Below are 27,999 nucleotides of genomic sequence, written 5' to 3'. Positions count from 1 at the left end.
CGAACTTGGCTCTGGCATCATACACGACCGGGTCCAAATCCCAGCTCAACCACAGCTATCATGTAATCTTGGGCAAGTCACTTCACTTCCTGAGCCTGTTTCTTCATCTGTAAAATGGGTAAAGTGCTGCTGAAAACAATAGGGTAGCTGTGTGGATTGAATGAGATAACACAGGAGCTCGCACTTAGCAGGTATTCAATATGTGCTTGTTTTAAAGAATAGTCTTAGCTGTGCATCCAGAGTAATTATTTCTCAGAATCACACCCCAGAGATCACATGTGTCAGCTGAAAGCCAGAAAAGGAAGTGGAGACATATTCTAGAGCCACAGCCTCCTGGATCTTTACATAACTGTCCCCCATTAGAGGCTGCTGGATCCTGTAACCCCCTCCCTGCCCACCCAGGCCTTGTCCCCTGGTTCACCAAGAGCTGCCCAGGAGAGAGTCAGGCCTAGGAGGGCTCTGCTGAGTTCTGGAGCCAGGAAACTGGCGCTCAAACTAGGGAGCCAGAGGCAGCATGCTGGGACAGAGCCAGGAGGCCTGGACCCTCTCAGCTGCGCCATTGAGTTCTGGCAGGGTCACCTCTCCTCTCTGAGGCAACAGTCACCTCCACAGAACGATAGGGTTGAGCTCCATTGGGGGTTTCCAAACTGGGTTTTGAAAACAGAAGGTACATTCATGTAAAGAAACACACACACACACACACACACACACACACACACACAAATACACACACACACAATTAAAACTAAACTACTTTCAAAGATACATATATATCTAGATCGACATTTGATAAATGGATTGGAAGAATGGAGAGGGAAGGGGCAGAGATGGGGTTAGGGATGGGGTGATACAGCAACTAATAAAGAGAGGGGCCGTGGCGGGGCGATGGCCATGGATACCCTGAGCTGAGGTTTACAAGCAGCTCTGCAGGGCCAGGGTGCGGGGCGGGGGGAGGGGTGGGAAAGCCTCTGTCCCAGGCACGGCCGCTGCACTCCCCTCCTCACCAGCTCTGGCTTGAACAAACTGTTCTGCTGCTAAAGAAAAAACTTGGCACCAGCTGACAGGTGCTCTCTCTCTCACTCCCCAGATTACTTGGTGGCTCTGGAACCCCTCGAGGCCAGCATGAGACCCATACTGTGCCAAAACTCAAGCCCAAACGTCCTTCACGTCACGTCAAATTCTCCCCATCTTTCAAACAGGCTCCTCTGTGCCTCACTTGTTGGCTCCCCAATACCTCCTGGTTTGCACTTAGTCTGTGAACTTCTCATCTGATAAGATCCAGCTCCAATGCCCCCCAAACCATCTTCCAGAACATTGAAGGGACCTGTTTGTTTGCAGCATTTGCCAGATTGAGAGCTCCCCTGAGGCAGTCCGCTGGGAGGCCCAAATCCCAGCTCAACCACAGCTCCCCAACTTGAGCCCTTAGCACAGGGCTCAGCCAACCACGCATGTTCAGGAGCAAGACGGAGGATGACAGCTAGCTTGATTTCCTACAAAGCTTAGATTAGAGAAGAAATCCACCCCCACGCCTTCATGACGCTCATTGTACTAACCGGGGAACAGTACCAACTTTCTAGGAAGGAGAATGCACTGGGGGCAGGGGCCTGAGCCCTTAACCAGAGAGCAGGAAAGAAATGGAATCCCATCGCGTTCTGGATGTAAGTGCCAGCACTTCTACTTGCATTAACTTTATTTATTACACAAATAAGACATTTACAAAGCACAACATGAAAGGTATGTAACAAAACAGACATTGGTTTTACAAAAAAGTGCTTACAATTTTTTTCCATGTGTGTGTTTTCCCCTTTTGTTTTGTATTTAAATAAATAGTCTTGATGGCCTGTACATTCCCAGGCTGCTCTAACAGGTTAGTGGAGACATGTCTGAACTGCAACATGCTATGACCACATGATCCACGCAAGGAACAGACCCTGGCGGGAGGCTCAAGGCAAAATAGGTACTGGGTGACCCTGGGCAGGGCTCAACTGACCACCAACTACATGGTTGCACTTGGGACCTCAGGAGCAAAAACCAAAGGAAAGATCAGAGTTCTCCAAGGCCAGGGATCGAGCCCAAGCCACTCCTGTCAACATCAGCCCCTGGCACAGGGCCGGGGACGCCTTATTCACTGGATGAGTTCTGAACTGAGCTGTACTGACCATATCTTCAGTGGTGCCTTCTCTCTGCCCTGAGTCAGCAGGAACCATCTTCAGAAGAGAAAGCGGGAAGGTTTTCTTCTTGGGCTACACGCATCTCTCACCTTTCTCCAGGTCCCAAAGCAAGAATGGCATATAGGCTTTCATTTTAAGTGCCAACTTCAAGCATGTGGATTCTGCAACCTTCTCCAGACTCAGTAAAATGGAGAGTGCTGTCATTGACTAGCAATGTCTGCCGTGGGTAAAAACAGGGACAGCCGATATGCATGTGCCATGGACTTGCTTTCCCTGTCCTAGAGCCTCCTTCCGCAAGCAACATATCAGGTTAACCAGAGCAGAAAGGAGGACTTGGGCTAAAACATGCCTACTAGCAGCCTCTAGTGGGAAATGTATCAGGACACCAAGTACTTATAAAACTACGGGATAAACTCACTCGGGACAAATGGGCATCCCCTGAAAACATAAATCATGGACTTGTGTAGCCCAAGCCCTTTTGTTTGGGGTGGAAGAGCTGCAGCAGGACAGGGTGGATGTCAGCACGGCTGTGTCTAGCCTCCGTTCTCACAAGCGGGTGGGAGAGCCCAGAAGTACCACGTGGAATCCTGGGCTTGGCATGCTCACCTAGGCAGGGGCACCCTCTCTCTACTCAGAGTTACCATGCTGACTGCCATTTCCCTGGGCTCTGTTCCCCAGCCCTCTATAAGCGGTCCTCCCAAAAAAGACATGACCCAAGCACCCCTACCAGGAGTCAACAAGTGACCGACAAGGGCCCCCAATTGTAACCTGCCCAAACACTCGGAAATGTCATCACGCAGATCCAACACCATCTCTGCTATGTCGCCTGTATACATGCTGGATAAGTAGGTGGGAGGAGGGTCTCACACACACCCCCCGAGTTGTCTCTTTCCTCTCACAGCGCAATGTGCCACATGCTTCTCCTTGAACTCCAAACCAATGGGGGTCTTTGTCCCCCCAACCCCCCTCCCCAGCTCCCTGCCTGCTGGTCTAGGCAGGCCTCCATCTCTGCCCTACTGGGCCTCTCAGGGTTGGTCAGTGTCTCTTCTCTTTCTGAATTAACTTGACATAACCAGACAGATGGAAATGATAAAATTAGAACACAGCTTCCCTTTGGGGACACCCCACAGACACTGTAGAGTTTTCCAGACAAAAGCAACAGAGTGGATAACATTGGGGGTTGTCGGCTATTCAGAATTCGGAGACAGTTCCAAGGAAGTAGTGAGTAAAGGCCAACATGGGAGGAAAGAAAACCTGTCAATTAAAAGGCTGTTGGCGTTGCACAATTCAATTCGGCCTTTTGCTATTGTAATCAGCCTAAGCTGAAGACGAGTCCTGTCTAAATGGAAAAGACTGACTGTTGTTTTCACCCTGATTTCAAATTTCAGGGAGCTCTGCCTTCCAAGAGGCGGACTCCAAGGTGCTCCTGGCGGGTTCTGGTTCTCAGCAGGAGAGGGGATGGCCAGGCCCAGGGGCCCAGCTGGTGGCGGGCAGGATGGCGTTTGAGGGGTGGGTGGATCCCTGGCAGTGGCTCGGACACTGGATCTCAGCGGCTGAGGGGCAGCTGTGGGGTGCCCATGGACAGATACGGAAGTGCCGGCAGCGTCAGTACTGGAAAAGGATGACCTGCAGAAGGAAAGCGGGGAAGATGGCTGAGCCCGGAGCCCACTCAGCAGCCCCCAGAGGTCCTCACACGTACAGAGAATGTGGGTGGCTCAGGGTCCAGAGCTGGCTTCACATCCTAGCTCTGTCACTTGTTGTGAGCGTCTCACTTCACCTCTCTGAGCCTGTTTCCTCATCTGTGAAATGGGAACGACAAAACCTCTCTCTCAGAATGGGGAGGCTTCAGTGAGACACAAGAGCAGCAGCAAACGCTCGCTGGCCACCGCACCCTGCGACCGGCACCGCATAAAGTGCCGGACAAGCATTATTTCACGGAAGCCTCGCCTCAACCCGAGGGTGCCCCACCATTACCTCCATTTTACAGGGAGGGCACTTAGGCTCAGAGAGGTGAAAATCAGTGACCCCACGCTCACACAGCCAGGGAGAGGTGATCCGAGCACTGCAGCCCAGGCCTGGGTCCAGAGCGATCTCTCTTCACTGTATCCCACAGCCTCTACCTCTCCCAGGCCGCCACGACAGCAGTCATTGACGCTTCCTAGGCCCCAGGCGACGGGCCAAGAGCTTCATGGGCACTTAGTCTTCAGAAAGCCGAGCGGCAGGTCGGTGGCTCAGACACGCCAGGTGCCTGACACAACGTGGGTGATGAGGGACTGTCTGCCCCTGTCCTTCTCCCTCTTCCACCTAAAGTGCCTGGCTGACCTCTTATTGCCATTAACACAGCCAGTTCCCTGAAGTTCTGGTCGATTCCTGGCTGTCTGGTCAACGGGATGTATCTTTTCACAGTGAAATGTCAGGAGGAGGTTTCAAGTGGTCCAGGGACAACAAGTGGGTACGGCCACATGGCTGTTCCATTTTCTTATCAGGAATGTTACATGCCCAGATCAGTTACCATGAGGAGGAGATGGAGGAAAGCAACGGTGATGGTCTCCATCAGAGTAACCGCCATCTATGGAGCACTTTCTATGTGCCGGGCCCTCTGCTAGGCTCTTTACATACATTACTGTCTTAGCTCTCAGCCACAGGCTTGCATGGGGGGACCTATTATTATCCCCATTTTGTGGATGCAGGAACTGAGGCTCCGAGAAGCTAATTGTGTTCCCAGGTCTCCGAGTGAGAAGGTAGCAGAGGCTGCCTAACTTGGCGCTTATACTGCATTGCCTAACCCACTCCCCTAACCTCGGGCAGTGCTCTCCTCCGGCCTCCTGAATGCCTGGCTTTGGGCTCTTAGTAAAAGAAGCTCTCTTGAGAAGGATGACTCTGGTAAGACCTTCCCCTCCGCGGGCCTCAGTCTCTATCCGATCCGTGACAGCTTGGCTCTGATGTTCTACAAGCCTTCCAAGCTCTGGAATTGTGGGGTCAGAGGCCATGACCAGGAAGAGATGTGGTTCTGGAAACTCACAGGTATGTGTGGCCAAATGATGTGATGGGAGCAGAGGGTGCTACCCCCAAATGCTCAGACACCATTCTCCTGACCAGGCCAGTGCTGGCCTTGATGAGTGGGTTCATGGGCCTGCCCCAGGGGGCTCTGGGTGTCCTCATAGCTAGGCTGGCTCAGGCCTGGAGGCACTTGGGAGAAAGCCCTGCACCGACTGACTACATACACCTACCAGGCCCAATGGGTTTGGCAAGATGTGGACAGAAAAGGTCCCCAGGAGCTGGCAGGAAGGTCAGGCACTGAGGGGCAGAAGGTCACGAGGGGGGAGACATTGTTCTGCAGAGCTGCTGGATGTGAAATTAGGGACGCAGCCCGGCAAGCGAGAACTCTAGCTAAGCAACCAAACCCAGGGGCCAGCAAACTTCTATAGCCCAAATTGCCAGACCCCAGCCTGTCTCATCCTTCAAGCTGAACCAGACATAACCACAAGCTTAGCTGAGCAACCAGAAGGCATGGGCTCAGCTCCAAGCTCTGAGCCCAGCCCTAAATACTTCCAAGACTCCCCCCGCCCTCCAGATAACGCCCAAGCCCCTCACCCAAAGGGCCAGGCCCTTCATTATGTGACCCGTCAGCTCCACCCACCGCCCTGCACCTCAGCCCCACTAAACACCCTCAAACCCAGGTTCCTCTGTGCCCCTGTCCCTAGCATGTTCTCCTCTCCCGAAGCTTCTCTCCTAGAGCTTTAACTCCCTCTTCTGGGTCCTCAAAAGCCATGTTCGCCCCTCACCTCAACTGCCCTGTCACCCTGGGGTGTAGTTGCCCAGCTCCTGCTCTAAGCCACACACGCCCTGAGGACAGGGACGCCCACGCCCACAGGCCTCTGACGTCCCTGTGCCATCTGATAGGATGAATGCTTTCTTGCAGGAGAAAGGCAGCTCCAAGGCAGACAGTCCTAGGATGCAGGCCAGCCCTGCCGTGCTCTCTGTGTGGCCTTGGGTGAGCTACTGCCTTCTGAGCCTCAGTGTCTGCAGGTGTGACACGGAGTCAACAGTAATTACCCTCCCCCAGGAGGCTGTGGAGGGTGAGGTCCGAGAAAGCACTTTGTAAACTGTAAAGTGCTGCACGAAAGGAAGTGGTTATTGAACCAGGTGGCCTTCCGAGTCCCACAGACTCACCGCATCCCTGTGTCACCTCTCTGAGCCTCTGTCCCCTTATCGTTACCATGAGGATGCCATCCTCATGCCCGTGAAGTGTTTGGGAAGTGTCACTCAGTAAAGTGCCTGCCGTGAACAGAGGAGCTGCTCAACAAACTGCAGCTCTTGCTGTGAGTATGGCAGTCCAGAGGGGCCGTTCCTGGGGCCTGCCTGCCCCCCACCAGGTGCTGCACGATTCTGCCTTGAGCACTACCAGTTACTGATAAACCTATCTGTCCAACTAGGTTGTCTGTGCCTCCTCAACCTATACCTTCCCCCATGCAGCCCAGCATTGAGCGTAGCACACAGTAGGTGCTCAATCAGGAGACAGAGTCAGAGGGGCTGTCCCAGAGGAGTGGTCCCCACCCCTGGCTGCCTGCCAGAATCACATGGGCTGGGTATAACACTCACAGGTCCCTAGGCCCCGCCCCAGACCACCCCATCAGCTCTCTAGGGGTGAGGCTGGGGAATCTGTATCTTTACAGACTGCCCAGGTGGTTCTGAGAATCACACCAACACTGTGTTCTGCTGGACTCAAGGGCTCCTGGGGCCCCTTCCAGCTTGAGGGCCCCAGCCCTCTCTCCCTGGCCGACCACACCTGCTGACTCCCGGGGTTTCCCCCACCTGTCTGAGGACCACTAAGTGATGTTTCCTACGCCCTGGGGCAAAGGCCATACTCCCCACCTGGCAGCCCAAGCTCCCTCCTCCACCCCTCACTGTTCTTCTGCCAAATCTGTGCCAGCACACAGCGCCACTCAGTGTCCCCTGCAGCCACCAGGGATCTCATGCCTTCCCTCACAAACTGATTCAGCCTTTGGGCCTGGGCTCAGACCTTGCTTTCCTTCAGGAAGGCTTCCTTTCATCTCTCCTAATTACACCCCTGCCCTTCACTCCCCAGCTCCCTTGGCTCCCCCATCATAGTTTGATCTCACTGTGTTGTAACTGTTGGGAGGTGGCTCCCCCTCCAGACGGTGGCCTCCTCAAGGTCAGGGACCATGCTTTCCTCATCTCTGTGCTCCTGGCAACTGACTTGGGGCCCCTGGGTATAGTCAGTACATAGCAAATGTCAGCTGAATAAATGAATAAGTGAATGAATACACACACAGGTTTTCACTTAGTCTCTGTGACCGTAAGCTACCTGGGCCTCAACTTCCTCTTTTCTAAAAAGGCGGGGAGGTCTTAGAGCTGTGGCTTTTGGGCTAACTGGGAGATATCTTGGAGCTGAGAGGGAGGTAGGGGGCTGACTCCCTCTGCAGTTTCACCCAGATCAGCTCCATCCTCTTTCATCTGCGTTATGGGTTTTGGAAAAGATTCAACAAAGGTGCTTAAAAACAAAGCTCACAAGCCACTGGATTAGCTGATTCCCAAGCACCTTTGTGGACATTCAGTCCTAAAGCTGGAGACAATCAGAGACCCAGATTCCACAAAGGAGGCCTTGCCAGCTGACCAAGGTCACTTGCTGACCTACTATCCCCGAGCCCCACCAGCTCAGGATATGCACTGCCAACAGACAGGAATAAAAAGAAGGAAGGAGGAAGAACCAGGGATGGTGGGAGGCAGGGTGCTGTGTGAAATGAGCCTTCTTTGGGACCACCAAGTAACTAAATTCACAAATCGAAAAAGAGGCCAGCTGTCAGTGGGGATGCTGCAAGGAGGCCTTTGGAGTGCCCATGCACATAGAACACACTGGCACCTGCTAGAGTGACTGCCTCGGAGGCACAGTGGGGGCCTGACTATGCTGGGCAGAGAGGCTCTGCTACAAGGCGGTATGGTGCCTGCTCGGCGACGAAGAATGCTGCCCAATACCCAGCCCCAGCAGGATGGCTCTGACCCATCAGACCCAACCTGGCTCCATTTACCTTCTCACCCCGGTTGGAGAGCGGCCCATCCATATCGGCTTTGAGGTGGACGGGGGGTGCGGTGTAAGGCAGCCGGCAGTGCACCTGCCCGCACTGTACCTGACCTGTGGATGAGAGGATGCTTGGAGCCCATACCCAGCCTCCGTGCAGGATCCCACCTGCCCTGTGCTCCATAGGCTGGAGCCCTGGGACCAGTTTCTCCTCTGCTACTTACCAGTCAGCTGACCCTGGGCAAAATTTCAATAAGGTCGTTTGCAATGGTCTATGTGAAAGTCTTTACAGAGTGCTATATACTATGATAACTGTCCAGCTCACTGATAAACAAACACTCATAAATGAATATGTATTGAACACCTTCTACATGCAAGCACGCTCTCTCGGACCACTCTATTTACAAATGCAACCTAACACCAACGCTCACCTCCGCCCTCCCTGTCTTCTTTCCCAGCATTATTTTATCTCCTTAGTACTTAACCATCATCTGACTTACTATATATATTTTTATTTTTTATTTGATATTATCTGTCTTTGCCAACTAGAACACAAGCTCTAATGAGGGCAAGGATTTTTGTCTGTTTTCTAGATTCTAGATCTTCGTTAATTTCCAGTACAGTGATACCTCGGTTTTCGAATGTAATCCATTCCGGAAGACTGTTCTAGTTCTGAGACGTTGGAAAATAGCCGACAGCTAGGCCTCAGGATCTTGGACTCAGCGGAAGCCCATGTGACATGTTCGACTTCCGAGGCATTTTTGAAAACCGAAGTATTTACTTCTGGGTTTACGGTGTTCATAAACCAAAATGTTCATCAATGGAGACGTTTGAAAACCGAGGTACTACTATACCTAGACTAAGGCATGGCATCTAGTAGGTAGTCTTTAAATATTTGTTGAATGAATCTCCGTACCCTATTCTAACATCTAAAACTGTGGGAGAAAGTCCATTCTTGCGTCTGACCCAAATCTCTCACATTTCCATCTCTTTATCACCACAGTAGAGAAGAAGGCCACGGTCTCTCTCCCCAGCACTTCAGCACCTTTGGTAACAGGAGAAAGAGCCCTCCATAGAGACTTACAGTTGACATGCAACTTGGAACTAGTCATGTGCCTTTCTGAGCCACCGTTCCCTCTCTACAGAATAAAGTGGTTATATAAGATTGGGGATCCTTAATCTGGGGTGTCCTAGGAGTCCACGAACAGCCTGAGATGACATGGAAAACTATGCATGTATGTGCATTTTTCTGGGTTCTGGTTCCAAAGCTTTTTATCAGATTCCAAGCTCTAAGGCTCCAGGAAACTCAGGATCCTGTGAATTTAGTTAACTGCAAAGCAAACTGCTAAGGGGACCTTCAGCCATACAAGAGGCAGAAGGTCCAAACACCCTTGACGCCTCCTGCCCGAGCTGGATTCCACCTCAAGGTGAAAAGGAAAGAGCACCTCAGTCCCTTCTCTAGGCATCAAAGACAGATCTAGGCTCAGTCAACAAAGTATATAGGCAGATTCCTGGCATGACTCTGGAGGCCATGGTCCCCCTCCCAAGAGGGTCACTTAGACCCATTCCCAACTCCACAGTAGAATGCTAGCTGGTAGCCCAGAGTCGTACCTACAGAGCCCCTGGTCCTTGTTGCCTTTAACAGATAAACTAGATCTTCAACGAGCTCTGTGCAGCAAATAAATCATTGTTTAGAAAAGAAAGGGAGAGAAACTCCCTCCTACTGAGCAGATGGTTCAGAAATGGAACAGGACAAAGAGACATAGTTTCCAACTGGCAGCCTGGTGCAGCAGGCAGGACTCTGCACCCCTAGCTCTGCCAGCCAAACCACCGTCACCGTCAAAAGAGCAGCTAATAGTTATCCAGCACTTACTAAATGCTGAAGACGTTAAGTCCATGGTCTCATTTCATGCTCACAATACTGCTTTGAGAAAGGTATTTTTCTTGTCCTTGTTTTTACAGATGAGGAAACTGGTATTCAGGGAAGCTGAGAAGCTTGCCCGATGTCACACAGCTAGGAAGTGGCAGGGATGGGATTTTAAGCCTGATAGTCTGATACAAAAGCCCACACTCAAGTCTTTAAGCTCCCACTAACTTACTGCGGACCCTTGGTGGTTTCATCTGTATCATGGGATAGCTATCTCTGATGTTTAGAAATACGGTTAGGGGCACATGGCAGAGGCGAAGTAAATAGCAGTGTCTGTCTGACATCCCTTCTCTCTCTTCCTTTTAATTGAAGCCAGAGAAGGGAGGATCTGAGTTTATGAATATATTGTAGTGACTTCTATTTTTCTGCTCATGGCCCGCTTTGAGGAAACAACCAGTGAAAACCTCAAAGGGAAAGAAAATTTGTGATAAGCACCTGATCAATAGCAGATTCACTGTATGTTCATTCCCCAGAAATGCACACGGCTACTCCCTCTCTCTTCCAGGTTCCTGCTCAAAGGTCACTATGCCATGACCAACCGCTATCTCCCCCACAGTGCTCAGTCCCCACTGACATGCCTCCCTTCCCTCCTGTATTAATTATCCCTCCACCCACCTCCCACTCTGGAGTGAACCCCAGGAGCACAGGGCTTTATTTAGTCTATTGTCTTCTATGTAGTATCCCAGTGCCTAGAATACAGAAGGCCCTCAAAAGATACTCACTGAATAGGGAGTGGGTTCTCACAACCCTGTGAGGTAGGCGATTAATGTCCCGGGTTACAAATAAGGAAACTGAAGTTCAAGGAAATTGGGTGATTTGCCCATAGCCTCACAGCCCTGGGTATTCCCACCACACTGGCCTTCTTCTGGGATCCTAAATACAGTGGTACCTCGGTTTTCAATGTCCGTTGATGAACATTTCGGATTACGAAGGCCATAAATTTTATGGATCTATGGTATCATTAGATAGTAAAATTCATGCTAAATTTGCAGTTTTAGGGGTTGATTTTAAAGGTCTGGAACGGATTAATCCATTTTGCATTACTTTCTATGGGGAAACTGTGCCTCGGTTTTCCAACGTTTCAGAACTCACTGTCTTCCGGAACGGATTATGTTCGACAACTGAGGTACCACTGTACACCCACTGCCATCAGGCTCCCTCGGGCAGGCTGTTGGCCTGCCTACATTAGGTTTCTCTACCACCCTGCACACCTATTTCTCTCCACTCCTGGTGTCTCGCTAACCCTACCTATGCTTCCAGCCTCAGCTTGCTGAGAGGCGGCACCTCAAACTCCCACCCAGCACCTTTCCTCTAGGAACCATCAGAACCGAAACCACGTATTCATCTACTTGGTTATTGTTCGGCGTTGTGTCTCCCACCATAAGGCAAGCTCCACCAGAGTAGGGACTTCACCCATCTTGCTCCCTCCCTAGTCCTTGGGCCCTGGCACACAGTGGGTGCTTGGAAACTACTTTTTGGAAGGCTGGAGGGAGAGCTTGCTTTTACTGGAGCAGAGCCAGGGAATTTAACCCTTCGTCCCAATCCTTAGGCCCAATGATTGCGGAGTCCACATCTTCACCCACCAGGCTCGGAAAGGCCTCCCCACACCTTCGCCGCCCGCGCGCACTCCTTTGAGCCCCTCTCTCCCGCAGGCAGAGCGGACTGGGTGTCACGGTCACTTACTCTCAATGTAGCCGTGCAGAGTGACCATGCGCGCCCGTTCGGGGCTGCTGAACGGGGAGTAGTGGATGTCTTCGGACAGGGCGGAAGGGAGGCGGGACTGAGGCGCCCCGGAGGGCGGCACAGGATGCTGCGGTGTGTGCTTTTTATGACGCGCCCGGCAGTTTTGAAACCACACCTGGAACGACAGCCTCAGCAGCTTCAGCTTCGCAGAAAAGGGTCGGACGCGCAGCCGAGGGGCTCCAGGCGGGACTGACTCGCTGCCTCCAGAGGAACGCGGCCACGTGCCCCCGAGACCTTGGCTCCGCAACCCGGCCAAGCGCTCGAGGACCCACCCCCAGGCCCTAGGCCCCGCCTCAGACCCGAAGGTCCCTCCCTTTCCCGTCCCCACCTGGATGACCCTACGACTGAGGCCGGTCATGTCCGCAAGCTTCTGCAGCGTCTGCGCGTCGGGGTTGTTGTCCTGCGCGAACTGCGCCTGCATAACCTGGGGAGCGCGGGGGGCGGTGAGGCACAAGTACGCGGAGGTCTCAAAGGCCCTGGCCCAATCAGAGGCTTCAGCCTGGAGGACACGCCCCAGACAGCTACAGCCCCGCCTCGCCACCCAGGGAACCGGGTGGGGCGGGGCCAGAAGGCCTTCTCAGCCCCGCCCACACCAACGCCCCTCCCACACCCGACCACTCGCGCCCTGCCTGGTTACCTGCAACTGCTCCGCGGTGAACGATGTCCGCGCTCGCTTGGCCGGCTTAGGCTGGCTGTCCTGCTCCGAGGGCACTGCCCCCTCCAGCGTGAGGCCGTTCCCTGGGGGCGACAGAAGTGGCTGATCACGCGTCCCCATCTCTTCTAGTGGCAGCCTGGAAAGGACGGGGGTGGGGGGAGCTGGTCCCTGGAAGGGTCAGGAGCGGAATTGGCTGGGAGCGGGGACCCCAGGGTCCTAGTCCCTGAGCTCAGTCTTTGGGAAAGGGGCTTTCATTTCTGGGCATCCCCTTAGGACCAGACGCTTCTCATTCGGTGTACCATTCATGTCTCACAGCCCTGATGACGGGTGACTTTATCCTCACTTTAAAGTTGTGGAAACTGAGGCTCAGAGAGAAGTCCCTGCCGGATCTTTCACTAGTATTCTGACAGCTGGCTGACTCAAGCCCCCCCCAAAAAAACACAAAACAAACAAAAAACAAAACAAAAATAAACAAAACCTGGGCTCCCTCTTACCTAATCTGGGAAAACCAAAGATTGGTGGAGATACGGAGCAAGCAGGTTACAGAATTATGGTCCTAATTTTGTAAAAACTGATGAAAGCAAAAAGGTTGGAAGGTGTTAGCGGTGGTTCCTCCAAAGAGAGCGATTATGGAGACTCTACTTTCAATATTTATGTAACTTTGGAGGTTTTTACAACAATCATATGTTATCTTACTTCTCTAAAGTTTAATTTTGTTAACTGACATACAGGTTAGTTATTCTCTTCCCACTTACCTTAGTTTTACAATCACACTAAATATACTCCCATTTTATTTTGAATACCTCATTTTTCTGAATGCAAAGGTAATATGTGCTCCTTCTCAAAAACTCAAAAAATTCAGATAAGCACAAAGAAGAAAATTAAAATCACTAGCAATTTCACCACTGTTCAAAATTTATTATATTCTTTTAAATTAGAAAAACACTGTGTCGAGGGGGAAAAAAACAAAAACACTCTAACACACATACATAGAAAAAAATCTGGGAACATACACACTAAAATACAATGGGTGGTGGCATTTGCAGTGATCTTTGTTTTCTCCTTTTTGCTTAACCATCTTTGCTAAATTTTCTATGATGGACGTGTGTGTGTGTGTGTGTGTGTGTGTGTGTGTGTGTGTGTGAATGTTTCAGTTTAAAAAGTAAAACAGTAGCCAAAACTGAGGGCTGATCAGTAAAGGAGATCCAGGCCCCAACCCATCAAGCTTCCCCACGTGGTAGAAGTCTGGGGTGAGGCCTGTCTGGGAGAGCAAGAGCATTACTGGCAAGGCTGTGACTAGGGGTTCTTCTGGTTGGTTCACGTGTGGAAAGAGCCTGGGGTCACTGACGGGCCATGGTGGGGGGAACCTCTGACTCCTGAGATTCCATGCCAGCTCTACTGCTGACTTGCCCACCCCCACTGCAGGTAACTTCATAGCACCCCATCTTCACTTGCTCCTCACCTAAGCCCACTCAGCACCAATCCTGGCAGGAGAAAATGATGGCCCTGATGTGGCCATGGCCAGGAACACTCTGGGAATCCCTAACCATTCCCCAGGCTGGAAACCGAGGCAGGGTGGTCCATGCCCCTCTCCAGAAGCAGTAGGGATGGGATACTTTGTGGTATTAATATCTCCTAGGAGATCAGACAGGACAAGGATGAGTGTGTACCCTTTATTTCAATGGGAAAATGAAACTTAAGAGTCAGCCACATCCAAACAGCTTCCTCTGCTTGATGAGGTCTGCTTCAGGGGCCCTGGAGCTTGAGAATGGGGTGGTATAGAATGGTGGTGAAGAGCCGGGGCTTTGGAGTCAGGCAGACTTACTACTATGTAACCTTTGGTAAGTCACACACTGTAGATTACCTCTGCCTGTTTCCTCATCTGTAAAATGGGGATTCGCAGCTACTTGCTAGGGTTGTTGTATGGATTACATCAAATAATCCACATTACAGAGAAGTGAGCAGCTTCCACAGATCCAGATAGGGGGATTAAGAAAAGGGTCCCCTACCTCTGCCCACAGCCGAGCCTCTGATCCCCCTTTCCAACCCCAACCCACCTGTGACTCAGCCCCCACAATCTCTAGACGACCTGGACACTGTCCCTGGACTTACGTGTCTTGGGGAGTCACAGTATCAGAGCTAGAAGAGATTTAGGGATGTTTGTAGTCCACCATGCATCTTGCACAGATGGGGAGACTGAGGCCCAGAGAGGAAAGGAAACTTCATATGTCAGCAATAGCACGCCAGAAGCAAAACTGGAGCTTCGGTCTCCAGACTCAAAGGCCTTTCTCCTTACAGTCCAGGATGAACCCCACTCCCAAGCCTCTAGCTCGGAGCTGCTGGTGCTGGTTGGGTTTGGGAGAATAGAGTCTGTCATCTCTCCAGGACAGCTGGAGGGGATGAGCCGTCCAGCCAACCAGAGCTGTCCAAACAGAAAAGTGGGCCACCCCATTATGAGCATCACCTCTAGGGTTCACCTAGTGCCTCCTGGCTTTACAACACATCTGCTCATCTGCCTTTGAGAAAGTGTCCTATCATTAGCCCCATTTTACAGATAAGGAAACAGAGTCACAGGGAAAGGCACTGACTTCCAACTCCCAAGCAAATGGGGGAGCCAGAAGCTGGCTCCATGCGCAGCCTCCAGGAGATAAAGCAAGCACCTGACCCTAGAGGAGTGTGGGCAGTTCCTGTGGTGCTGGGGTGGGGTAAGGCTGGGGGCAGAGGTGTAGCGGATGCTGGGTGGGCGGGTTGGGTACCGTTCTCCGCGGCCCTCTTGAGGTTCTCGATCATGGTGTCGTAGTGGATGCGGCACAGCACCTTCTCCTCGACCAAGCCAAACTCCTCGCCCGTGGACAGCTGACGCTTGCAGGAGAAGCAGGCAAAGCAGGCCAGATGGTAGGCGTTGCCACGCGCCCGCCGCACCCAGTCGCTGGCATAGATCTGTCGGCCACACCGTGCGCACTTGGTCCCAAATCGGCTGCGGGACACCGGGGCAGGGAAGGGGATGGCGAGGCTCAGACAGGCCACCCCTCCTCCCTCCAAATCCCAGTGGCCAGCCCGCACCCAGGCTCCAGGCCTCAGGGCCTTCACTCCTCACGAATTGCCCTCTACGTGGCTCCACCCTACCCTCAACCCGCTGGAGACGAGTCCCACTTAGAAGGAGAGCTGGTGGATGGATTTTATTGTCTTCTTGTTGCTTTTCTGAGTTTTCCAAATTTCTATAATGGTCACATTTGTATATAACATTAATCTGTCCATCAAAATATTTCATTAAGTGTTAGGGAAATATAATAGTAGTAATAATAGGCAAATCTTTGAGCACTTACCATGTGCCCAGGAAGATTCTAAGTGTTTTATGTTGATTACCCCCAATTAATCTTCATTTTGCAGACGAGGAAAATGGGGACCAGAGAGTTAAGTAACTTGTACAAGGTCACACATCTTGCAAGGACAGGGACCTGAGATGAATAAACTGTGCCCCCACGATAGAGAAGCTCAGGGTTTCTTGGAAGGATAGACAGATATGCACTTACTGGCTTGATGGCCCTGAGCAAACTGCTTAACCCCCGAGTTGTCATGTTCCTTGCTCTGAGCCGAACTAGATGACAATAGCAACGACTACTACTATTTGTCAGTGCTCTGCAGTCTATTAAGTAACCACCTAGTCCCAGAGTCTGGAGCCCGGACATTCCAACAGTAAATGTTAAAAAGACACAAAAGCCCGGATCAAATGCCCTCTCCCCCTTAAGCCTTCCTTGGTGCTGCCTCTTTCCCTCCTCCCTCCCGCTTTGTAGAGTGGCTTTTCGGGTGTGGCTGCCTCCACCACCGGACTGGGAGCCTTCCAGGAAGCAACAGAGTGTGTCCCTGTCCCAGAAGTCAGCCCAAGGCCAGACCACTGAGCACCAGGGAAGGTTTGTGCTTTAGTGGACCCTGTCCCAACCCTCTGAGCCTCAGTTTCCTCTGGCGCACACTCTATTTCAGGAAATGGTGCCACGACTCATCCAGACGCTCAGGCTTAGACACCTAAATCGTACACTCCTCCCCTTCCTTGACCCCACATCCAACCAATCGTGAAGCTCTGTTGGTTCCTTTTTAAGTATGCCTGGGACCCGTCTTCTCTCCACTGCCACTGCCGAGCTCCTAGGCCAGGCTCCCATCATGCACCCCTCTCTGCCAGTCTCAGCCCTGGTCTTCTCGCTGTTTCTAGGGCCATCCCTCGCAATCCATCCTCCACAGAGCGGCCACAGTGAAGGTTCCAGAATGCGCACTGAATCCTGTCCTGCCCTGCTTCAAATCTGGTCCAAGATCCTGGAGTTTACAAAGCCCAAAAGACCAACTCTTCTCAGGCTCCTCTCGTCCCTAACGTTCCTTCAGATCCTTCACCCCACACCCAACCAAGCACGAGTCCAGTCAGGCACAATGGAAGATCTGTCCCCGTCTTTACGGCCACCTCTGAAGCACTTTCCCGCCCCCCCACCCCCAGCCGGCCTTCGCACAGGTTGTTCTTTCTTCCCACACGCCCTCACCCTCCTGGAAGAGTGCCACAACTCCCAGCACGACCCTTTAGGCACTGATCAGACTGCTTTGCAGAAGTCGGGTTCCTCGGCCCTCCCATCCACCCCTGGCACCCCTGGGAGAGGAGCAAGAAGATTTGCTTCTGTGTCCACAGGACCGGCACACTTCCACCCAGGAGGATTCAGAAATGCCTGTGTGTGGAGGAACCAGACCAGCAAACCAACTCTGGTTACAGCGTCGCCTGCCTTGGCAAATGCAAGCAACTGCCAGTTGAATAAATGGTCTTGGGTTGAACTCACTGCGGGAGCGCGGAGGCCTCGGCCAGCCCGGCTCCTGACATAATTCCAACGTCACTGTCTCGGACCAGAAGCTGTTCGCTCAGGCCGTGCTTCGCGCCTTTGCCGGGTCAAATGCTCCCTAAACGGAGGCGGTTCCCGACGTCGGAAACTCGGCTTCCCCTGGGGAGAGCCCAGCATGTGGTCTCTGTTCCCAATCCCTCTCAGTAAATGGGAGAGGAAACCGCTTTGCCCACCCCAGTGTACTCCCTCCGTGGGCCGATCCCAGGTTTCGCTGCGGGTCTGGTAGAGTCCAGACTGGGGGCACTTTCTGGCCTCCTAGAGGAGGGAGCAGCCAGCTGTGTGCTGAGCCCTTGCTGCGGTCTCGGGTCCAGAGATACAATTCCTTCCCTCGGCTTCGCCGCAACCACGAGAGGTGTGGACACTGGCACCCACTTTGCATACGTGGAATCGGAGGTTCAGAGTGGGCAACTGACTTGCCCAATACAACAAAGCGAGCGGGTTCCGGGCTGAGGTCCGCGCGGAGGTGCTAAAAGGACCTAGAGCCTGCGGAGGCAGCCGGACGGGAGGTGAGAAGAGCTGGATCCCGACTGTATGAACAGGAAAGGAGCCTGGTCTGACCACGTCGAGTCCCCACTCGTGGTCGCGGGTCCTGGAAACTCCGGTGCGCAGGGCCGGGGGCCTGCCGGTTTCCGGAAGTGCGATCCCAGGGAGCGGGGGAAGCCGGGGAAGGGAAGGTCCGGCCCTCAGAGGCCGGACGAGAGCTGCTGCGTCTCCCAGCTGTGGTCTCTGTGCGCCGCCGCGAGCGCGCCGCGTCACAGGGTGCGATCCCGGGTCCTCCTCGCGCTTGACTGTGCAGGATTCCTCGTCTTCTGCCAGGGACGCATCCAAGATACCCCGCGCACCCTGACCTTACAGTTCCACGAGTCCGCGACGCCCGAGAGTGTTACGCGCCTACGGTGGCGGCGCACAGTGCCCCCATCCATCCCCTTGATCCCAGGCGTGCGCCGCGAACGATCTCTCAGCAACTTTCTCTAACAACCCCGCCGTGTCACCCCAAATGCCAGGAGCGCTAGGGAGCACCCCAGTGCTACGATCTCGCCGCGCTCGCTGTAGCTTGGCTTGGTCAACCAAATCATCCTCGCGCTGGGTCCTTGGGTGGGGATTGGGGAGCTCATGACGCAGTTTTGGATGCGTTGCGAACCACTCCTGCAGCCTGTTCCCCACCCAGGGCAGGGGTCAGTGGCACAAACAGGGGGTACGAGGAGGCTTACGGATCCAGGCTGTGACAAACCGACAGACTCCTTCCCAGGCGGGCTGTGAGGCCCGAGCTGCCGGATTCCGGAAGCAGCGAAATTGGCGGCGGAGACAACGAAACTTCAAGAAAGGGGTGTTCGAGAGCTGTGAAGGGAGCGCCAAAGGGATTAGGGGGCATAGCTACCGCCCCCGCCCCCAGCCTTGTGCGCTCCCCTCCCCGGGTCCTGGCGCGCGCCTGGGAGCAAAGGACAGAGACTCTTTGGGGATGGAGAGGTGTCCGACAGATGCTGTGCATTTTAGCAACTGCTGAAAGGAGTAGAGTGGGCATCACGCACCTCCTGGCCCTCTCTCCCCCGAGTGGGAGCAGTGGGAGCTGGGTGCTCGTGGTTGTGCGGAGGGAGCTGAACGCCCTCGACGAAGTCAGGCTCACCCTCCCGGCCTACTTTCCGTGGATAGCGAGTAGCCGCTCAGTAATAATTGGTTGGATGAACGATCCTTAACGAAAGAGCCCATCGGAGTTTCACTATGACCCCGTCCCGCATTATTAAGCTACCCTTTTTATGCACGAGGACACCGAAGCTCAGAGCGGGAAGTCCAACGTTAGTTACGAAGTTAGTGAACCAGGGTGCGGAAACAAACCCGAGCTCAATTAGTTTACCTTTAGGATGCTCCCTTGATGGCCTTCGAGTCTATGAGGCCAAACAAGGGGGATTGGAAGTGGAGCCCTGCCTATCCCCTTTTCTCCGTTTCTTCTAGGCAAACTCTTAGGAGAAGAAGCCGTAAAAAAAACAAACAACAACAACAACAAAAAACAGAACCAGCAATTAAGAGGTTAAAACGTCCCGCGCCTCGGAGGTCCCGGCCCAAGGCCCCTCCCCCGAACTCCTCTCTCCGCTCCCCCAACATCTGTCCCCCAACAGCTGGCGGCCACTGGGCCGCTCTCTGCCACGGTGGGGGGCCGCTTCCCAGCTCTGAGCCTCCCCGGGGACCCTCGCTCTGAGGGGAGGAGGTGGGGTTCTCCCGCCGGAGCCAGGGGTGTAAGCTTGGGCTCTAAGCAGAAAGCTCTAGAAGGCTGGGGGCTTGCCCTAAGTCACGTGGGCCAAGTAGGGGACAGGAACACCAAGCAGAGGCCCCTTGGCCCAGCCCAAGGCACTCTCTGAAGTCCATTCTATAAACACCAGCAGCTGTACTTAACCCTTTACTCCCCTCTCTCATGGTCAGGAGGCCAGCGGGCCAGGGACCACGGTGACCTGATCTTGGCAAAGTCAATCCAGTCAGGGTCTCTGAGGAGGTCACTCCTGCCCCAGTGCTCCCAGAAGCCACCCAGGAAGAGTCACACATCAGAGCACACAGCGGGTGCTCCCTGTGTGAAGCCAACCAAACTGGGCAGGGAATCTTAGGGCCAGCAGACAGGGGTCTTTGCCATTCCACAGGCCCCGCCTAGTAGAGAGGGGCTGCTGACATATCTCATCTATAGAGGAAGCATATTGATACAAGGATGGTGAAGTCAGGTAGCCATGGGGCTTATCCAGGCTCTGCCACTTATTAACTGTGTGACCTCACGTCTCAAGGCCTCCGTTTCCCCTCCTATAATATGGGGATTATGAAAGTATCATAATCACTGGGTGGGCCTGAGGATTCAGTATGATAAAGCATGTAAAGGGTTAACACGGTTCCTGGCTTGGAGATGAGCTCCATCCATTCTGAGACCAGCGTCCTCATCCCTGCTCAGCCTCTCTACACTCTCTCAGCTGTGACCCTGGGCTCTTCACTTGCCACTCTCCCAGGATATCAGTCTCCCCATCTATACAATGGACATGATGCTTCCAGGAGGCTGAGGGAACCAGGAGGGCACTGCAGATCAATCCATGCCCTATTTGGGGGGCAGCAGATACAGGTCTGTGGATAGGAAGAAGCTGTCTGGGGTTGTGAGTATTGAAGCCAGTGGAGCTAGGAATGTTCCCGAAAGGAACACTATTTCCTCCCAGGACTTTTCTTTAATTCTTGGAAGAAAATGGGGAGAAAAATGGTCTTTAAAAAAAAAAGTGAAGAAGTTAAAAGCAATATCATATTTCCCTGGTGGTAGTTTTTTTTTTTTTTTTTCCTGCTAGGACTCAGGGAGTGAGGGGAGGTGGGAATCTGGTTGAACCCACAAGGGCTGGTGAAGTCCCTGTTTGGAGGGAGAGTTGGAGAAACTGGGCAGAGAGGTCCAGTGACCTGTGTGCCAAGGGCAAACAGCCAGTGGAAAACCAGTCCCTCCCGATAATGCAAATGAGCCAGGGGCAGCATTGGATCTGGACTACCCCCATAATCCAGCCTCCCTCCCTGGTGAACTTGGGTGCCTTTCTAACTTCTAACTTCCAGCTCTGCCAAAGGTGACAGACTGAAGGAGGTGTCCAGGAGGGGCAAGGTGGGGGATGAAACCCAGCAGAAACCCTTCAACTGGGGGATAAGACCCCAGGGCCCCCTCCACGGGGTCTTGGTCACTTTCTCCCTCCCTCCATCCTGTTGAGAGACTTTGGCCTCTCCTGGGCAGAGTGCTCTGTGCATATCCCACCAGATCCTTGACCCTGGAATTCAGGAAACAGAGGGCTAGAGAATCTCAGAGCACAGCCCCTCCCTGAGCCCCAGCTCTTGAGAGGGGCAATCTGCCTCCCACGCCACCATTCATGCTCTCTCCAGGAAGACCTCCCTTACAACCACCACCGGGAGTTCAGGCTGCTGCTCAGAGCAGACAATAGTCCCTGCCTGGCGCTCTGCCGGCTTTTCCTTTCCCTTTTTGTGGGTTTTATTATTTTTGTTACAGGTGGGGCTACCAGGGATGGGTTATGCCTGCAGGGAGACCTGGCTGGAGGAGAAATGATCAGAAGAGCCACAATTCTTCCCTCCTCCTTGGGAATGTGAGCTTTTATTCCCTCCATTTTCTTAACCAAAAATCTGTTTTAGTTTTGCTTTGGGGGCTCTTGTCACTGGAAAAGGATTAGCGCTCAGATCCTGCAGCCCAGAAATGGCCCAGCCCCATCTCTCCAGGCAGGCCCTGCTCCTCAAACTGCTTGAGGAAATACCATGAGGGGATTGTGCCATGGTGACCATCGGGGCACCCACAGGACCTGCTTTTTAGGGAGCCTCTACTGAGCCTTCCTGTCTTCACCCCCTCCTTCGTAGTTCAGAGAGACAACCCTGGGAGTAGGACACTAAGGGCAGAGAGAAGCAGTGATTTGTCCAAGGTCACACAGTGACTTGGTGTCGGCCTGATGGAGCTGTACCTCCACCCTTCACCCCAGTGCAGTCGGGAGGAGGATTCCGAGCCAGTGAAGGCATTGGACAGTGGGTCGGGATCTGAGTTTTGCGTAATCCTTGTAGGTCTAGTAAGCACAGCATCCAAGGAGGCTCAGTCCAGCTTAGGCATGAACTGGGCTGGAGAAGCAGCAAGGAAATGTGGGCCAGTGGTTCACAGGGCTGTCAGGTCTGTTCTCACCATGAGCGCCAAGACAGCAGTCCAGCCCAGCCTTACTCTGTAGGAGGAGGCTGAGATGTCATCCTGCTGGGTTCCCTAGGAGCCCTGTCCCTGGCCAGCTGATGAGCCCAAGGAACCCTCAAATGACAGCTGGCTTGTTTGTTTGTATGTTTGTTTTACCAACTGGAGTCAGGCCTAGAGCAGGGAGGTGGCTAGACAGGGATTCTAACCTCCATTTTCTGCCCTGGCCAGCCAATAGTCAGGTGGGACAGTGGGGGGAGACATCATACTCGGATTACACACGAAATAATGATATTCCTGCTGTGGCATACACACACACAGCAGTCCTCAGCGACAAATCCACATTTACATCACTCTTGAGCCCTCAGTGCTTGGGTTAAAGCCTTAAGCAGGAATGTCCCCCTCAGAGGAAGAGGGGGTATGTTGAGGAATGACAGGATTTCAGAATTCACACCCTCTTACCTCTGGATCCCTGTCCATATGTAACATTGTCCTGACCTCCTTGCACACACACACACACACACACACACACACACTCAAAGTCCCAGCATTCGCACAGAGACACACGCTCTCCATACTCACACATGCTTGTCATAAGGGGACACAAACATTATCTAGCCACACACCCCTGCCCCTGCTCAGTGATGTAGCCCCTCAGCGCCACTGCACAGATCCCGACAAGACAGACAGACAGACAGACACTCCTTGCACACTGAGGCCGCTTCCATGCACACCCTGGCTGCACACACTTTCACACCCAGACACAAAAGAAGAGTCCACTTCTTGAACTATGCTTCACATGGTTTCCCCAACTCACATCCTACCAAAGTGCTGCCAACTTCCCCCTAGATTCAAGGTCAGCTTCTTCCAAGTTTCAGTGGGCTGCGGGAGGTGGGTGGGTGGCCATTGCCTTCTACCACATCCCCTGACTCTCAGGGGACGATTTCTGGGGTGGAGGGGGAGAGAGGTCTTCCCAGGAAAACTGAAGCCATGGCCTCTCCTGAGACAAGGATGGAGAGGACGTCCTTGGGTAGGTGGGGGGGGGGGTATAGGGAAGTAGCATTGTCTACTTCCTGAGACCCTTGGGAATAGGCATTCCAGGAATCAATCCCACTCCACTCTCTTTGGACTCCGTAGTCCCCGTGGCCCTGCATCAGGCCTGGTTCAGGTTTCCCGGAGGATCAGGCAGGCGGCCTTTACGTCCCTGACCTGGCAGTGACCTTGCCCCCATGACCAGGTCAGGCCGAAGCCGCATGGTTAGGAGTGAGGCGAGCACAAGCGGTGGAGATGCGGCGGTGCGGAGGGAGGATGAGCCTTGCTCCGGTGGACAGCTGCCGGGACGTGGCACTGCGCCGCAGAGAACGCAGCCCAGGTAATCCATCCCTGGTCCCTGGCTGCGGGGCCCCACTTTCCCCTTTCGTGTCCCTGCGGCCCAAAGTCAGAGCCTATACCCGCGCCAGGCTGAAGCCGGGTCCGAAAGATGGAGTTGGGACTGGAACAGGCGTCTGGGACCCAGGCAGGACCCCAGACTGAAAATGCGACATTAGATCGACGCCGGGGTCTGAGTTGAGGCGGAGCAGGAGACCGAGGTTGGGGCTTGGGACGAGGAGCTTGAGCATGGGATCGGATCTGAGACCAATGCGTGGCTAGTGCTCGAGGCCCAACCAGCCCTGAATCCAGAGCGGAGCAGGGGTCAGAGCCGGGACAAGAGTCTGGAGTCCGGGTCAGTGTCAGGCCCGGAAGAGACGCCTGCACGGCTGGAGTTGGAGTAGGGTTGGAACCCAGACCCTGAGCGCACTGGAGATGCAGCCAGATCGCGTCTGGGATCCAAACGGGTCCCAGCCAGAGCCAGGGACATCAGAGCTCGACCGAAGCACTGGAGATCGGAACAGGAGCCTGAGACTCAGGCAGGACCCGAGACGGAGCCAGAGACGCGACCAAAACAGAGTGGGCCGCAGGAACCAGAGACAGATCTCGGGCCCAGGCTCGTGCCGGCTCCGGTGCACGGCCTGGAGCTCCTCGTTTGTGGCGCTGAGAGCAGTGGGCTGGGCCCGCCAGCGTACCCAGAGTGTACTCGCGACGCGGGGGCTCCGGAGCCAGACACCATGCGCCGCAAAGCCGACCTCGGCGCGCGGGTGGGTGGGGGGCCTGCTGCCGTGACACTGCTGTCCCAGCGGACGAAGCCTACCTGAAGTAGTCCATCTTGCAGAAGATTTCCTTATTCTTGATGTAGCAGCTGTTCTGCTGCCTCAGCGACGTGCGACACACGGAACATTCGAGGCACCGCACGTGCCAGATGAGGTTGTTGACCTGGGGATGGGGGCGGGGGGGAGTAGGGGTGGCTCAGCGCTGGCCTCTTTTCACGCTGGTCCCCAGCCTCCCCGGCTCCATTTGCAGACAGAGACGCTGGAGCTCTGACGGTTCATGTGGTTTCCCCACTTTTCTTCTGTAACACCGAGGCTCAAGGAGGTAGAAATAAACCCTTCCCCTTTTTCATACCGGACCCCGGGGGCGCAGAGAGATACTAATACTTGCCCAAAGCCGCGCAACCAGGCTGCAGCTGAGCCAGGATTCGAAATTAAGCGGACCTGGTGCCGGCATTGTTTCCCTGCAGCCCTCTGGGCTGCAACTCACATCCCACCAGCACATACGCAATACCCTGCCCCCCCGGCGTCTCACCTTGAGCAGATACCGATCCAGGATCTCGAGGCCGCAGCTGGAGCAGATGTTCTTGCCGGCGGACGGCACGGAGGAGGCAGCAGAGGGCGGTGAGCAGACAGATGGCGTGCTGGGCGTGCAAGGGGAGGCCCGACCCTCGTCCTTGTCCAGAGCGCCTGCCAGGGTCTCGGCGTCCGACTGAGCCTGCAGGGACAGCCGAGCGCTGAGCTGAGCGCTGAGCCCCGGACCCAGCGCACCAACTGACAACGAAATCCCCACGAGACGCCAGGCCATGGACTAGAGAACAGGAATAGAAGGGCCTATTGGAGAGGAAGGGACGGCTCCAACTTTTAACACTCGCGTCCCGGATGCCGGGAATGGTCAAAGCCCACATTCTCCGCCGGAAAATCGAGGCTCAGAGAGGGTCGGCGCCCTCCGGGAGTCCCCCAGCGCATGGGCCTAGGTTCGGGGCCGAAAGCCGGGCCAGGTCCTCAGGGCCGGACCACAGACCGAAGGCAGGGCCGAACGAACTCACCATGGCGGGCGGCGCGGTCCCTTCAAGGCAGCGGGTAGTCGCTTTGCAGCCGGACCCTGGCTGGGCCATTACCTGGGGGAGGGGGGAGGGAACGCAGGCGGCGGCGGCTGCAGAACTGGCTCTGCGCAGCCCGAGCCCAGCGCCTCCCTGCGCCTGTTATATAAACCGGCGCGGAACAATGAATCCTAACTTTGTAGTGGGCATTTAAAGCCCTTCCCCACAAAAGCGGTGTCTCTCTAATGAAGCAATTTGAATTTGGATTGGATTTTTTCCCTCTCTCTCCCCCTCTCCCTGCACTTAACCCGTGGCTCTTGAAGTAATCGCTTAGTTCCCTTGCAATCCAAGCCTCCGAGGGGGAAAAAAAACACGCGCACACACACAAACTACCTGCAATTAGAAATTGTCGTGAATGCCCAAGATAAGAGGTAGCCAGAGTGTCAATTCCAACTGTCAATCAGTGAGATCCATCAGGCCGCCCAAAGAATTGCAAATTTGATTTTTTAATGGTAGTAATTAAAAATCGAATTTTTTCTCCCTCCATCCCCCCTCCTCACTCCCTTCTCCTCCTTTCGACACAAAATGCAAAAAGGAGAAAAGAGAGAAAGAAAGAAAATAAAAAGGAGATGGGGGAGGTGTTTGAGGAAAATAAAAAGCGGAGCGCTCGGAGCATCAGCCTTTCGGCCCCGCGCGCGCAGCGAAATTGACGCGGCGATATTGACAGGGATTCAGGAGCCTTTCGAGGGCCACTCGGAGGGAAACCAGGAGCAAAATGGGGGCGAGACCCGGGTCGAAACGGGGCCCAAAAGAAAACAGAGGCGTTCAGGAGGAGGAACAGGCACCCTCCAGCCCTTCGGCGCGCCGGGCACGGACCCCGCGCCGGGATCCTCGGCGTTGTCTCCGCACAACCTCCGGCACACGAGCGCTATCAGCGCCCATTCAGACGGACAATACCCGCCTCGCCTCCTCTTGATTCGCCCAAGTCTTTGCTAAATCGCTTTTTGAGAAATTCCTCCAACATTTGCATAATGTGTTCCCACTTTCCGCGACCCCCCCCCCCGCGTTCGCGCGCGCTCTCACACTCACAGGCTCACCCCCTTCACTCCTGCTCCCCCCAGCCGGGCCCGGCTGAGTCCCGGCCCCTGCCCGACCCTGGCCGGGGCCGCTCAGCCGCTCGCTCGCACGCTCACCTGGTCCGCGGCGGGGCCGCCCTCGGCCGGCAGCCGGCAGCCCTCGGGCAGCGCCGGGGCGGCATTCTCGTGCTTCCAGTACATGGGCCAGGGAGCCGCGGGCTCGGCGGGAGCGCGGCGCGGAGAGCCGCGCCAAGGGGGGCCACCGCCGCAGTGGGAACACAGGCTGAAGCAGGAGCAGCAGGAGAGCGGAGGCGCCCGCGCTGCCGCCCCGGGCCCGGCCCCAGCCCCCGCCCCCGGCCCGCGCACAGCCCCGGCCTCCCTGGCTGCCGCCGCCGCCGCCTCGCAAGAAGGTCCCGACAAACTTGGAGAGGCCCCCGCCCCCTCCTCCTCCTCCTCCGTCTCCGGCTGCTCGTAGTCCTCCTCCTCCTCGCCCTCCTCCTCTTCCTTCTCCTCTCCTCCCTCCTTCTGCCCCCCCTCCAGCTGCGGTGGCGGCCGCCCTGCCGCTGGAGCCCCGCTCGGTTCAAGATGAGTCATGCGTGACCAATCCCCTCCCCGCCAAGGGAGAGCGAGACACACACAGCGAGGCAGCGACCCAGAGACACACACACAGTCATATAGACACACAGAAACTCAGAGCTGCTGACAGAAAGACTGAGACACGCTGACATACAAAGGAACCGGCAGGCACGCAGCTCTCACCCTGCCCCTCCCTCAAGGGGCACCCACAGCCCTCAGCCACAGCCCCACTCACGGGTACAAAAGGGACCCATGATCAAACACCATCGGCCTGAGATGGATTCCTATAGTCACACATGGTGATCTGTTGACGCACTCCCACGTCTGGTCCATTTGTATACATGCTGAGGCAAGTGATCGCCCGTCCATATCATTTACAGAGCACAGGCATCCCGGGGTACCCTCACACACCTGCACAGACACCTCTGCTGCATAACAGCCAGAGAGTGCACCAGCTCCTAACCACTGAGGGCGATTGGGCTGAGGTGGGGTGGGCTGGGGTGGTGTTCCCCTCAATTCTCCTGGGAGGGGTTGCCTGGGATATCCTCCTTCCCTTTAGGATGTGCTGAGCTATCTCACCTTCTCGAGGGTTCTACTGATAGTGAGAGAGGTGGGGAAGGCAGGGAGGCCCAGGTATATAGATAGGAGACACAGTCCCCAAACACAGACACAAAGCTCTCAAACTCAAAGACAGAGCCTTCCACACACGAACACCCTACAACACACACACGTGGACACACAACCTCAGCCCCTTCTCCACAAACAAACTGAGCCTCGGGAGACACATCCTCTTCTAAAAACAAATATGCACACGCAGACTTAGACCCAGCCCAGTAGACACGACATGCCACCTCCATGCCATCACACATACCATTACCTCCTAATTGCCCTCATTTACAAATGCAAACACCCCACACAAGTGTTCTTACACTTGTACACACATCCATACTCAGAGTACCGACCCCCCCCCCCCAAGGCTCTAAACCCAGTGCTCCAAACTCCCGTCCTCTACTCAGACACCCACAGCTATGTACACACATCCCCACAGGTGGCAAAATCACCATTTCTAGTCAGAAAC

The 27,999-nt window shown here is 54.5% G+C and overlaps 1 protein-coding gene across 5 annotated transcripts; it reads right to left on the bottom strand.

Moving 5' to 3' along the window:
• Positions 1–1,650: 1,650 nt before the first annotated feature.
• Positions 1,651–26,807, bottom strand: LHX6 (LIM homeobox 6). 5 transcript variants are annotated; one of them, XM_019731237.3, is made up of 10 exons: positions 26,463–26,801; positions 25,276–25,347; positions 24,762–24,944; positions 24,271–24,392; positions 15,293–15,513; positions 12,519–12,619; positions 12,210–12,305; positions 11,822–11,996; positions 8,222–8,325; positions 1,651–3,797 (listed from the first exon to the last, which is right to left on the bottom strand). In XM_019731237.3, the coding sequence occupies exons 1-10, from the start codon at positions 26,544–26,546 to the stop codon at positions 3,777–3,779; spliced, it is 1,179 nt and encodes a 392-aa protein (XP_019586796.2). In that variant the 5' UTR covers positions 26,547–26,801; the 3' UTR covers positions 1,651–3,776. The 5 variants fall into 5 exon arrangements, with proteins under 5 accessions (XP_019586796.2, XP_019586797.3, XP_019586798.2 ...); XM_019731238.3 differs by lacking the exon at positions 8,222–8,325 and having other exon boundaries at positions 26,463–26,807; XM_019731239.3 differs by lacking the exon at positions 25,276–25,347 and having other exon boundaries at positions 26,463–26,802.
• Positions 26,808–27,999: the final 1,192 nt, after the last annotated feature.

Source organism: Rhinolophus sinicus, chromosome 16 (genome assembly GCF_057876585.1).
Source record: "Rhinolophus sinicus isolate RSI-liver-muscle chromosome 16, RSI-T2T, whole genome shotgun sequence".
In the NCBI taxonomy this organism is placed as follows: domain Eukaryota; kingdom Metazoa; phylum Chordata; class Mammalia; order Chiroptera; family Rhinolophidae; genus Rhinolophus; species Rhinolophus sinicus.
The sequence above is the reverse complement of the archived record's forward strand: the minus strand, read 5'-3'. Positions and strand labels throughout refer to the sequence as shown.

Excerpts from the sequence above, each read along its gene's own strand:
- LHX6 (XM_019731237.3), bottom strand. The coding sequence starts at position 26,546 with ATGTACTGGAAGCACGAGAATGCCGCCCCGGCGCTGCCCGAGGGCTGC. Across the intron at positions 25,348-26,462 it reads GCGGCCCCGCCGCGGACCAG|GTAATGGCCCAGCCAGGGTC; the intron begins GTGAGCGTGCGA and ends CCCCTCCCCCAG. Across the intron at positions 11,997-12,209 it reads TCAGTCGTAGGGTCATCCAG|GTGTGGTTTCAAAACTGCCG; the intron begins GTGGGGACGGGA and ends CTGTCGTTCCAG.